Below are 14,142 nucleotides of genomic sequence, written 5' to 3' on the forward strand. Positions count from 1 at the left end.
TACGGTGGGTGGGTGGGGGAAATCGGAGGTGGTGTTTGTCTGCCAACTCCTGTTTAGCTGTGTACAATGAAGATGATGACACAGCTTTGACTGCTTCATCTTCACTGAATACTAAAGGTTGAATAATTTTTAATTGGGAAGAAAAAGCAAACACGTTGTCTATTTAGAGCAGAATATTATACTTGTCTCTGTTTTTTGACAGTTCAAACCGTCAAAATTTTCCACTCTTGCAACTGTACCCATCTCATTCCCAGAGCTCTCCCTCCCTTTCACCAAAATAAAGAGAAGTAAAACAGTTTAAAAAAAAAGAAAAAGTACAGTTCAAAAAGTATGAATATCTGATTTTATTCTTGAAATATGCTTTTTGTCATTTAAATTAGTGCTTATTGTTCCTAACATACACTTAGGCTAAGTAGGTTGCCCATGCAAATGCATGGAAGAATTGCTTGTGGAAATGAGAAACACATGAGCCCAGCAAGTTACAAAAATCTTTGAGTTACATGGAGTGACTGGCTTTTTTTATTATCACAGTGCTAAGGCAGTAACATCTCAGCCACTGGAATTTCAGTGGCATGGCTGGATACCTTTCTGTTTTTTCCTGGCTCACTCGTTCTTCAGACCTCTGCTATTTTTCTTGGTGGGCAGAACATAGATTCTAGGGTGTCATTTAATCTAGCAGCTAATCTTGGTGCAATTTCTAATACAAGCTGCAGCTAATTGCATATGTTTTGTCTTCACAGCAATTTCCGATTCTTGATGGTTGCTTTAGCCTATGCTATACCACTGGGTGTTTTCTCTGGCTGGTCTGGTGTTCTGGATTTGATATTAACGCCAGTTCACGTAAGCCAAGTAAGTATCTCCTGGCTGATAATCAGCAGCTATTTTGTAAGTGGCATGTTCTATTTTGCACTAGCATACAATTTTATCAAGTTTTTATGTTTAAGATGCTATTAATACATATGGACCACTTTTCTCCTGAAATTTTAAACAAAATAAACTGTAGCTTTGGCATCCCAAACTGTCATGATACTACCTGCTGACTCTCCACCAGCGGTAGGTGTTTTCAGAACCATATGTACCTTTTGACAAGAAGGAAGAGGCAGGTAAACAAATGCGAGTATTGTTGGCTGCTGCACCTTTAGTAAAAGAAAATTATGTTTACCAGGTGGAAAAGATGAAGTGGGGAGAAGAGGATTTCTAAGCTTTTGATAGAGTATTATAAAAATCCAGAGGACATTACTCAGATTCTATAAAAAGAGGTCACATTTAGGGCATAGGCTATTTAGCCATACTTTCTTTTAGTGAATTTATTTCCTTTTGAATATCTAAGGAAAAGTCTTACACTTCAGATTGTTGTCAGGGGCTGTTGCTAGCAGTTTGCAGCTCCTGCACACCATTTGTTTTGAAAGTAACATCTTATCATCTTATTTTCTCAGCTTTAACACATTTCTCTATGTTTTGTTTTGATTTTTTTCCTGTCAGGTAGATGCAGGCTGGATTGGATTTTGGTCTATAGTTGGAGGTTGTGTTGTTGGCATAGCAATGGCAAGGTAGGAATAATTACATGTCCTTCTCCATTTCTTCAACTGTGATTGTCATTTAGCTTATCCTCTTAATAACTTAACTTGTTTTCTCTCATCATCTAGTAGCTTGAAATGGAAAATGCATTCTGGGGTTACGATGTGTTTCTCGTAGAGCAATAATTTGTATATTCCATGTTAGTGTTTGCTGGGGCTTGAGAACTCCACGTGCGTATGCCTCAATTTGGCAAGTTGTACTGTTACTCCTGACAAGTGTTTCCCGTGTGCTCCTTTTAAACACAGTTCTTGTGAATTCAGCTGCCTGGTATGAGGGAGAACCCGTTGTAGCACATTTGGAAAGCATTGAAGAAATTAGTGTCTGTCTCCTTCCATCAACACTTTTGGGCATATTGACTCCCGGAGGGATATTGGGAACGTAGCGCAGGCAGCCTACCCACAATAACGTTACATTCCTCCACAGAGAAATTAGTCTGGGCCTGTTTTGGCTATGGTTTTTATATATCCAAACACAGTGCTCTCTGGCCATCATGAATGCTGATGACATGGGGAGTGGAAAAGCAAGAAACGGATTGCCCTTCCAATCTTCATTGAGATCCCCTTTAAAAAAGGGAGTGGGGGGAATGGAGAAAACATCTTTCAGGAGGTACTTGAGCAGTGAGTTTATAAAACTGATTAAAACCAATCACATGTTCACCTTGCATCTGGATATCTAAACATTGTTCTGGCTTCTCTGTGTCCACTCTAAATTGAGAGTCCAGTTCTGCAATGAATTTAGCAGAAGTGCAGGGGTCTGTCATCGTTGCAGTCATTGTGGGATTGTGGACCCAGAGAGGCATCTTTTTAGGACAGAAGTCGAAGCTCTCTTTTTTTCACTTGCTGTGCATCATCAGAGTACACAATGCATAAAGAAATGTGAGGTTTCTCATCCTGACATTTTGCAGGCTGCCTAGCAACTGCGACAGAGGGAAAGGGAAAAACTCCTGACCCAGGGAAAAGAAACAAGCGCTTTCCACTCCCCCATCCACTCCAGATGCAGGCCAAAGGACTTGAAACAAAGTTCACACCCTGATTGCCTCTAAAAAGAGTTGCTTTTGATTAGCTAAGCTCAGATATGAGGTTTTCTTTCTAAGAGAAGTAGATGTTTAAAACCAGCTGCGGTAAATGACACAGATGCCGTAGCAGGTTACATGCTGAAGCAGGTAGCGTGCCAATTTAATTTTTTCCATCATGAATTAATCTCTGGTATATTTGCAACATTTCAATAGTAGAGGGGCACCCTTAGCAGCTCACTTAACTTTGTTAGGAGAGAATCTGCTGACTCAATGCCAACATGCAAATCCCAATCTTTATGGTAGATTAATTTATTTAATATATTGCCTGGGTTAAGTTTCAAGAAATGCTGACAGTCTCTTTAACTGCTTCAAAATTGATTTCAAACCTTGTTGAATACCAGTATTTTGTAGCATTCAGAGCTTTTCTTTTGAGTAAATTAAAAAAGTACCAACAGTCTGTCTCCAAATATGTCTTTCTAACTTTGGCGATACACAGTTCAAATGGGAGGGTTTGCATACAGAAAGGGAGGGAGGAGGTGATTTGTCACTCCTGATGGATGACTCTCCGTCCTAGGCCTATTCAGCATTTATCTGCGTAGGGTTGAATCAATGACGAGTCTGACTGTAATCTGCTGAAAGTTGTAATTAGGAAAATTAAGTAATGATTCTTGTCAAGGCTGACAAGTTGATGTATTTCAGTGTCAGAACTGTGATTTGCTAAGCAAGCAGCTCTCTCCCTTAACCATGTCTCAAGAAGCTGTTGGTTTTTAGGGTTTTTTTCCTAATTTTTTTTTTTCTGCTAATTTATCAAAGCAAAATTGGTGCAGTTTAGGAATTCGCTCCTTCCATTTTTGTCAATGCATATTCTACCATCTAGAACGGGAACAACCTGAGCCTTGCCCTGGAGCATTTGGTCCTGCACATCACAGTAGGTGTTAAATCATCTATATTTAAAGTAATGCCCAGTTTGGAAATTTGTTTATCTATCTCATTTTCAAAATGGTGCAAGTTTTCCTCAGCACGATACATAAATCCTTCTGCTCTCCACCCAGTGCTGTCCCAATAGCCGTGAACTTAGATATGTTTAGCTAATTTGTGTGATGCATTTTTATAATTGAAAAGCCTGGGCTATTTTGGGCAGCTGGCAGGTGCTGTACCCTTTGCTGGCAGCTTTCAAATGATACTGGTTTGAAGAAAAGCAGCGTCAAAAAGCGACATTCATATCACTGCATGGAAACATAAATCTATTTCCTCTTCTCAGATTTATTTTTTTTTTCGCCACATCTTTTTTGTTAATGATCATAGATATTTCTGAGGTTTTGTCCTCCATGGCTCAATTTTTCTTCCTCCTTTTAACCTGCAGTGTAGTCAAAATGCCGAAACTTTATGACATGGTGATAATTTCCTTAGCAACAGACAGTATTGTCAGCAATGCAGGTTTGTGATTAACTGTAGGATCCAGCCTAGGGCTGGATTTGCTGGGTTGCAGGAGACTTACCAGCAGTAGGCTCAGAAGTCTGTGTCTGGGTAAGTATACACCTTCTCTCCTGGTGTGCCTACTTTTTTAGCAGCTGCAGACATCCCTTTACACGCTAGATGATGAAGACGGATTTAAACAGAACAGAAGGTTTTGAAAGCAGATACTGGGGCTAGAGGATAAAAATAATTTCTCTCATTTTTTGATTGAAACAAGTATTCTGAATACTTGAGTAGATTTATAGTCATCTTTATTCTCCTGTAACCAGACAAGAAGCAGAAGTCCCTCGATTACCAAGTTCAGGCTAGTTCGCTATGTCATTTTTTCCCATTATTTCTGTTACTGGCTGAATTCAGTAGCTGCATAAACCTTAAGTTTCTCTTTGACCCTTCTGGAGTCCTTTGATATCTGAGAGTTCCTTGGAGTGCACTGCTACCATTGATACTCAAACCAGGATCTTTGTGTCAAAAAGAGCTGCAGCTGCTCAGTAAAGGTAGATATTTGCTCCACTTAACTATCTTGAATGGTTTAGTTGTGTATCATCCTCCCATCCCCACATATCCCTGGTGGTAGGATAGAGATGGAGGACTCCCTAGAGATCCCTTCCAGACCTGTTGTCTGTGAATGTCCCTCCCTGAAGGCTGGTATTTCTCACACTGTGTTTCATTAGGCAGGATATACGTAACTGCTCTTGCCTGTACAGAGACAGAATAGTGACGTTGTCTGCTGCCAGGCAAAGCAGTGAGTCTCTCTGGAAGGAGCTGAAAGTTTGCACTTTGAGATGCTTCTGAGAAGCTTCTAAAATTGCTGATTTTGACCCCAGTGATCCCCAAGAATAATTAAAGAAACTGGCAAACCACTGAGAAGAGGTGATCCTGATTGCTGGATTTGGATTGTCAGAAAAAAAACAACAGTAGCAGCTAACCTCTGACTATTGGAGATTAATGCGTAAGCCACTTGAACACTGCAGTCATAAACTTTTAAGATTATATGCAGCGTTGATCTTCCACTACTGCTTATTGCATTACTCGCTGCTAAATTCAATGTGGAATTAAAGCACAGGGAGAATGAAAAGAAGAGAAAAGTGTAGGGGTTTTTTTGACTGCATTACTCATACATCTCTTATGGTACATGTGGAGCTGAGGTTCCTAGTTCTCAAAAAGTTGGTAGCATTATCTGTTTTATCCAGTAAGCTATAAGGTATCTGCCTGTAAAGTGATGTTTGTCAGGGCTGAGAAGGCAGTTAGCTGACAGACAGACAGATTTCATCAGGGACAAACCTAGGTGGATTGGGCTACCGTTAAGCGTAATCAAGGTAGGAGGCTATAAGGGCAGAAGACAGTCTTTAGACATACATACCTAACCTGTCTGGCCCAGAATCACATCTCCCAAGCAGGAGATTATAGAAAATTACTAGTGGATAAATGACATTGCCTTTTATAAGCTATCTTTTTTAGTAGCTGTGTTGAAATCCCTTTTGAAAAGAGCAGTTGCACTGATAATTATGCCATGTGAGCGCTGCTCAAATGCATTCTGTCTCCTTGAAAGAAAAAGGAAAAAAGATGAAAAAAGCCATTATATCTTCAGGTGGTATAAAGATCATATTTCCCTCTGTGTAACAGCCAGACTGCCCAAGGACTTGTGGGGCTGTCCTCCCCCAGACTGTCAGTGGGGTCTGTGTAGGAGAGGAGTGGCACCAAGCTCTTGGTTTCTGGAACATTTCAACCCAAAACAGCCACTGGCAGGGTGACCACCTGTGTAAAGAGCTCCTGCTTTGTCTTAAGCCATCAAGAGCTTCATCACCAATGCATCCAAGGGTTCAGAAGCTGTTCCTTGTCATCTTCGATCTAGGGATTCTGGTATTTTGAGTTTTGTCATTTCCTACAGGAATGAATCTTGACACTTAACTATGTCTTGAATGAAATGCAGCAGCCTCCTCATATGCTAATTGAGTGGTGTGTCTGCCAAGGGAGACTGGCAAACGCTGACAAAACAGCAATATAAGTAGTGGTGTGATGTTGTGTCCAACAAATGCAGAAGAAAAAAAAACACCCTTCCTCTATACCAAGTGTTTTCAATTGATGCCTTGAGAATTGTTCTGGTTTGGTTGTTATTTTGTGACAGCTAAAAAATCCATGGCTCTTCAGCTTGACAGCTAGAAATATCACCATTCTATAAAAATGCCTTTTTTCTATTTCTGAAAATGAGAAATGATTTTTGAATTGTTTTTATAGCCTCCGATATACTGAATTAATTCTCAAGCATCACATTTAAATAATATGAAAATCAGCATTTGTAGTGCTCTGATCTGTGCTTTTATTTTAGATTTGCAGATTTTATCAGGGGCATGCTGAAGTTCATACTGCTGCTGCTTTTATCTGGAGCAACGTTAGCATCAACCTGGTTCACTCTCACCTGTCTAACTAGTGTCACTCATCTGCCTTTAACCACAGGTATCGACAATGATTTTAATTCCTATTACTTATAATTGGTATTGCAGGCAAATATTTGCAGTCTTAAATCAACTGTATTATAACCTGGTTTGGTATCTCTAGTAATACAGTAGTTTTACCAAGACAAAAAAAAAGGCTTTAGAAAACCTATTGAATCTGAAATATCTTTAACAGCTTTGAATAACTTCATAAAAAGATTAAAAACTAACAAAACCCAATAATAAGAACCCAGAATATAAATTTAAAATTGATTTTTGGGACTGAGTGTTTTTCTGGTTTGTTTTGGAATAACAGAGGTGAGAAATAAACCTAGAAAAATCAGTTGAATGGAAGTAGCATTGCATATAAGAAATGATGACATGTGGGAATTTAGGGTTTTGAAACTTATATTAATTATTGGAAGCACGTGGTGCAGTTCAAACCAAAGTGACCCATAGTATTTTCAGCCATCTAAATCTATCTCTGCACTGTGCTGTCCTCTCTTTTGCACCTGCATGCAGGTTCAGGGAACTCTTCCAGCAGAAAATTAATTCAGCCTGCTCCTCAAAAAGATGGGAAAAAAGCTGTTTTCAGGAGTGGGGGAAAAGCTCAGAGGTCTACTCAAGCTGCCAGCGAGCTATACCCTTAGTTGAAAATTAGCACTGTTTAGTTCTTAAAAATCTGTCCTTCACCTTACTATCTGCACCAAAGGACTGATCCACCTGTGACTCCAAGACCTTCAACAGAGTAATGAGTTACAGTAAAACTAAGCCACCGAGATTTTTAAAAATATTTATTCAAGAATTCTGTAAATCCATTTTGAATAAAGTGCCATCTTTGTTATAGGCAAGTTTATGCATTATAGGAGAAATGAAAATTGTGTTTTTTCCCATTTTTAATTGAGAGCTTGGCATGGAGAGTAGTATATAAAATACTGTTTTACTCAAATTAACTTTGAGTTTCAGTAAGTGTCCTTGGTGCATTGCATATGTCACAACTACAAGCTAAAGTGGGTACAGCAAATTGAAATACATGATCAATTCAGGAGAAACACCATCTGGATGGATAGGTCAAATCTGTGACTTACCTTGAAATTTCAACTTAAAAAAAAAATTCTGCTTAAATAAAACATAATTTAATCGATAAATCAAATTTCATGGTGGCTTTTGTCATACCAAATGACCACACTTTTCTTTTCCATCAAATCTAAAATAAATGCAATAAAAGCTTGTTTCTTGTGCTTGTCTGCTTCATCACTACAAGCCTGCAGTAATGTGGATTTTTACAGTAACTCTATCCTCTGAATTGATGCAACAAGCCAAATACGTAAATGTTCCTTCAAGTCTATGCATATGAATGAAGCAGGTTTCAAGAGGTGAAAGTCATTACGTATGTACTCACCAATGATCCAAAACAAAACCGATGGAGCTCTGTCTCTGATTTTATTTTATTTTTTGTAATGAACTCAGCATGCAACGTAGGTTCTAGAAGAATTCTTACTTGTTTATAGCATGTAGGTGCATTATGGGCTTGGGTTTTTTTTTTGGAAAGGTAATCCACTGTCAGTACATAAAAGTATGTAAGGTATTTGGGGTTTGATACAAAGTATCCTAAAGTAGCATCCCTTGATAAAAATCTAGGGATTGGGTTGTTCTTTTCATGCAGTTACCATTTCTTTTAAAATGGATGATTCCTTAGATTGAGTTGTAAATTATATTTTAGAGTTTTCTGTCTGTGCTGTTCTTATATATGTCACTGTAAATGTTGAACCCTTTTCTATAAAACACAAGCTTGTTTTGGATAGAAATGCCAGCAATATGCTGCATTCCTCAAAAAAAGGCAGTCTAAAGCATCAGGGCCTAATGTGCAGCCACCAAATAAGATCTCTTTTTTCTTCAGTGGCATAATGTTTAAAGTTCACAGATAGGCTGGGGGGGGTCATATCAGCCTTTTCTCGTTAAAGTTCATATAAAATAGATGTAATGCACCTGTTCAATTTAGATCCTTGTACACAGAAAAGCAGTGGTATATCTTTATGAAATATGCTGTTACGGATGAAAACACACAAGCTATTTAAGCTAATTTATAGGACTTCATGCTAGATTATTCCTCAATGTAATGATGCAATATGATGATGAACTCTGCATTCCACAGTAATTGGGAGAAACAGTACATTTGAATTGATTTGGATGAACTTTTTTTTTTTCTTCTTTTAATTAAAAGTTTGAGATGTAGAGTATATCAGAGTATAAATGTAGGAGGTCAAATGCAGGCCGTTGGCTGGCAGCTTTGGGAAGTGATTTGAGGTAGCTGGTTAAGGTGGAAGTCACTCTGCATACTCAATGGACCAGTGTTGACAGTGGACTTCCAGGTAGTTATCCTCTGTGTGTTTTTGTAGAGCTGGAAGATGTGCAAAACAAAAGCAGCCATCATTTTTTTTTCTTATTCTTTTTTTTCTTTTTCTTATTCTTTTTTTTCTTTTTCTTATTCTTTTTTTTCTTTTCTTTCTCCTTTTTTCCCCTCCTTTGTTTTTTTCTTTCTCCTTTTTCTTTTAGAAGAGGTCCATCTAATGCTCTGTATCCCAGAGCGACCTTGCAGGCATCACTGAACACCTGGTGCAAAGCAGGGTTTGTTGTGTTACTGAGGGCAACAGGGTTTGATGTTGCCAGAAGGTAGAAGGCTCCTCAACTTCTTCCTGTCCTGTGGCAAAGAGCACAAGTGGCTTGGTGGTACTACAGAGCCAGTGATGGATCTCGGTCCACACTTTCAGCCTTATTCAAATACTGAGGCAGAGCGAGCAGGGTTCAGAACTGACTGTTGTGGAAACTTGCGGGGGTGTACACTTGATGTTGCAAGGAGGTTTTCCCTTCCAACCATCTACCTCCCATTTTGTGAGGGGCTTCCCTCTCCTCTCTTGCCCTGCCTCCGATGTTCTCTTGAGCAAGTCAGACTTTTCCCTACAAAACCACAAGTGTTGCCATCTTCAGCAGTACCTGGAAAATGCTAAAAATATACACGTGACCTGAGGGACTGCTGGTACAGTTAAAAGAGAGCTCTTCCATGGGACAGGACCATCATTTTGATGAGGAAGCAAGGTACCTCATGGGAGTCTTTGTGCTGGCCCAGGGGTTAAGGCAGGCTTCACCCTCGAGGTGAAGGCTGGTTAGAGAACATCGTCATCCGCGTCATCTCACCTGGCAGCTGCTTGACCCACGAATAAAGTTTGCATCCATAGGTAGACCTTGCCGGTGGTTTTCCCAGGTCCAAATGCAGTCTTTTCCTTTAGCATGTGGATATTGTGTGGCATACATGCTCATTCCCCTTCTGAAAACCCTCTGCCTGTCTTCTCTCACCTGGTCTCCAGAGTAAGCGCTCAGGTGGGAATGTTTGCACACAAGCAGGCTTTTGAAATGCTAAAAAGATGAGGGAGTTTGGCTAATTATTCACCCTAAAGGAAAGGGAAGAAAATCTCTAAAGGCTTGTTGTTAAAATACAAACAAACAACCCCGTTCTTCTAATCAGTATTCTTTGTAGCAGTTGTAGTAATGTCTGGTTTAAATATTGGGGGAGGAATTGTATTTGAAAAAATGGTCACAGCAAAATGTTTTTTCCTGTACTTGTTTGTGTAATATTCTCCTAATTCCTTGTAAATACGCACGACATCATCTAAAGATATTTCCTACAAAATGTAATTACTTAGAATGGGGACCTTTAATGCAGATATTAAAAATCAATGACTGCTTTGTGTTTTCTTTAAATGATGCTGTTTAGCATTGTTTGTATTGTGTAATGCGTGCATTGCTCTGCATTATCATAATATGCTCAGTTTTTTCCTCCTGCCACAGAGCAAGACAAGTTTTCTGTCATTTGCTGACTTCTTAATGTATCTCCAAAAGATTTTGTAAAAAGTGTATTCGGAGTCATGTGAACTATAACTGCCAGTGTGGAAAAAAAAAAGGAAGCAAGGCAATAATGACATAGTGTCATCATAGCTACTATATCATCTGTCTAAAACACCTCTCATCAGCTAATCACAGCTCTTAAAAACTCTTGATTCTGGAATCGGTTTATATTTTAAGCAAGCTTGAATTTTCTTTTAAGAAATTTTAATTTTAATGTATATTATTTGCATTTTTCGGCAAGTTTCAAAGACAATTTTATGTACACATTGAGCATTAAAATAGTTTTCTCCATTGAATTCCCAATGCAGCTGCTGATCTGTTTCCCTGTGCCAAGTTTATTGTTAGCTTGCTTTGTACTGAACTTCATTATGTGAATTTATGTACAATGGGATACTTTGACCCAAAATAATTGTGTAAGGCATTGTAATGCCAGTTTCAGTATCTTGCCACTTTGTATTGCTGGTGGTATCTCTGGATACAAATACTAGCATTTTCCAAAAATTGATATGCAACGCTAGTTGCTCGCAGCTCAGATTGAATGTTTTCAGCATAGCATATCAAGAATATTCTAATATTTATGAGCACATTCAGCAGAATTTTGCTTTACAAATTCTTTTCTAGTGCTGCATGGCAGATACTCTGAATACGGTGGCAACTCCATGAGTTGATGACTATATTTAGGTTAAGCAACCTACACTTTATTTTCAGGTTCAACAGACTGAACATTATAAACACATCTGTCTCCCTGTCCTCATCTACAAGGCATAGTATTGAAAAAGAGAGACGTTAATTATTTAATACTGATTGTTTTATTCTTTGAGTTTAATTTCTTTACTATAAAGTAGATGTGCTTGGTAAGTATAAGGCAGGGGGATACCAGAGGATAAAACAGTGGCCTGAAAACATTTATTTTTCTAGCTTCGGCATTAACCTGCTTATGGCTGTGGGCAAGTCATTACCCCCACTTCTGTTGTGCTTTTTGCACTCATAAGATGGGAATAATGACCTTTGGCTTCCTGAAGGCTTCTGTAAATCCACAGATAGAAGAGTGCTTAAAGAAAAACTTATTTAAGTGTTTTATTTAAAAGCATTTAAAAACCCCAGTGTTAAATAGCGTACAATGCTTGAAATTTGGGAGGAGCCTTTGAGGGATGAATATCTATAAATCTGGCCACTTCAAATATCCATTGATAGCAAGCCTCAAATACTGTATGATAGTGTATGATTTCCAGCTGCCTTTTTTTTTTTTTTTTTTTTTTGAGACTCACTCAGTAATTTCTTGACTTTTTAGTTCTCCAAAGTGAATGCTCTGCTTTCAAAGCAAGTTCCACTTGCTTTTCTCTTGGGAATTATATAGAACAAATCCAATTTGATCAGATTTTTGGTTACTTTCATAACTATATCATGAGAAAAGAATTTGATCAGCGCGTGCTGGAATGGAAATCCAGGCAATGAAACTTACTGATGTTATAAATGTGCGCTACAGGGACATCCTTCCTCTATTGTGTTTTTTATTCCTATAAATGAATTACAGTAAAAATTACTGTCTTACCTTGAGGGAGTCACATTTCTCATGGAAAAATTAAGGGGGATTTCTTCCATGACTATTCTTACCATGGCCAGTAGCAAGAATTAAATTATAGGGAAGTTTCATTCCACTTTAACAGACTTCAGAGAGTTTGGTAGGAATGAACTTTGAATTGTTCAGATCATTCATGGGCCTACTAAAGTACTAAAGCCAACGAGGCATGCATCCGCATGAGGCATTATCCTTTCATTCTGGCATTTGGGATACTGTTATAATGGGCAATAACAAAGTGCCCTAGATCTCAGTAGGTCTTTCTTTAAATTATATGCTGCACCCAAGAGAACATACTCAGTTGTATTTACTTTCCTGTTTATCCGTACGAAATTTGTGTGAATCTTGGCTCAGTTTGTCTGAGAACTGTTACAAAATGTACAGAGTTCAAGAGTTTCTGGCAGAGGACTTTGGAAGAAGATACTGAGGACTTTGGAAGAAGATACTGTACCACCTGCTTGCACTTGATATTGCTCTACAGTGTCTGCATTTACTTTGTAAATTTATCTGCAAAATACCTTTTTTTTTTTTTTTCCTTAAGAAATGGTAGTATTTCATATTCTTTGTTAAAAATCAGCCAAGATGTACGTGCCAGTGGGTTGGTAAGAACTATTTACATCAGTGGAGGTCCTTTCATTAATTTCATTTGGGTTTGGATCGGGCTCTGTAGTTATACGTTTAGTGATGGTATAATTTAAGAGTAAATTGCTAAACATGTTGCAGAACCTCCTGGGAAGTTCTGGGAACTTGTTTGGATGTCAGAGGTACTTGAGACTCCTTCTGCTGTGTTGGAAGCTCATCTGGGGACACCAAGTGTACACTGTCATTTAAATGACATTGCTGTTTGAATTCGTAGGTTTTTTTTTTTTTCCTAATTTTTTTTTTTTTTTAATTGGTATAAAGCTTTTGCCACAGCTTGTGGCTGGGAGAAAAGAAAGTCTGTTTCTGGGATACAGGCATGTATTTGCCATCTGGTAGCTGAAGACCTGCAGGGGATAGGAAGCCAGAAAGGAACCTTCCTTCTTACTGCTTTTTCTCCTTCTTGTGCTAAGCCACTGTATCACCATCAGTCCCTAGTCGGTACCTTGCTTTATCTAACTGGTAACTTCTCTAGTGCTATTATCAAGGCATATTTCATTCCTCGCTTCCTTCCTGGCCAGGAGGAGAACGAGCACTGAGGGAATAGCATGGGTTGCCTCACACCTCAAGCATGAACATGACGTGACAAAGCTTAGCTTGAGCCTCCTGCTGCGGCAGCTCCAGGCCAATTCTCTGAAGCAGCTGTGGTTCGCATGGGTGTTTTGCCTTTCCTCATCTTTTTGCAGTGGCCAGGCTGAGAAATAGCTGCTTAATTCACACAAATGTCTTTAAAACACAACATTAATCAAAATAGTTTAAAGAAACCCAGCCCAGTTCCATTATTTATTGATGTCCACAGCTGCCACTGTCTCGGGTGCGCAACTTTGTGCATAGCTTCATAGGCAGTTAATTCCTTTTCCTAAGAAAAAGTGATCTTTTTTCATACTAATAGCATGACATGCTTCCCCAATGTATGCCTATCCAAGCTAGTTGTTTGTTCTTGTTAGGCTTTAGGACATAATATTAGCTTCTTGGTAAATCATCTTTCTTTCTTTTTTTTTCTTTTTTTTTTTTTTTTATTGTCAGCACTTTCTTATCCTTATATTAATTTCCAATGACTGTCATCAAGATTGTCTTAATTGAAAAAACATTCACTGTAACTTTAGCAGCTGTTCTACAGTATAAAATCTTGGTAACTGTTTGTGTTCGTTGGATGCAAGGTCGCTGTAATGGAAAGTAAATGGTCTCTGTTAATAGGTGTGTTCTCCCTGCTACAGTATCTTGTTGCCCATGAGCTGGAATGTGAGATGTCCTGTTTAGTGTATGAAACAGAAGGCAAAAAACACTTTTGAACTCTTACCTCACTTCTTCCTGTAACTTATTTTTTGAAGCTGCGTATCTTATCTTTGACTTTCTGTCTAATTGACCAATTGGATTTGTGACCTAATTGCCAAGTTAATGGAATAAGCTTATTTGTATAGCACTCAGGAATACCCTGGATGATTTACAGGAACATGAAATAAAAAATATTTCCCATCACTACAATATATACCCATTAAGGGAGGCTTTCAGATGTACAC

The 14,142-nt window shown here is 38.5% G+C and overlaps 1 protein-coding gene across 1 annotated transcript in view; it reads left to right on the forward strand.

Moving 5' to 3' along the window:
• Positions 1–14,142, forward strand: part of SLC49A4 (solute carrier family 49 member 4) — a 71,979-nt gene that overhangs the window by 42,929 nt on the left and 14,908 nt on the right. Inside the window, exons 5-7 of the mRNA XM_052793292.1 lie at positions 741–849; positions 1,483–1,550; positions 6,396–6,523. Of these exons, the coding sequence (XP_052649252.1) occupies positions 741–849; positions 1,483–1,550; positions 6,396–6,523 (305 nt within the window). The remainder of the gene's footprint in view (positions 1–740; positions 850–1,482; positions 1,551–6,395; positions 6,524–14,142) is intronic.

The sequence above is a fragment of the Harpia harpyja genome, chromosome 7, assembly GCF_026419915.1.
Source record: "Harpia harpyja isolate bHarHar1 chromosome 7, bHarHar1 primary haplotype, whole genome shotgun sequence".
NCBI classification, from domain to species: domain Eukaryota; kingdom Metazoa; phylum Chordata; class Aves; order Accipitriformes; family Accipitridae; genus Harpia; species Harpia harpyja.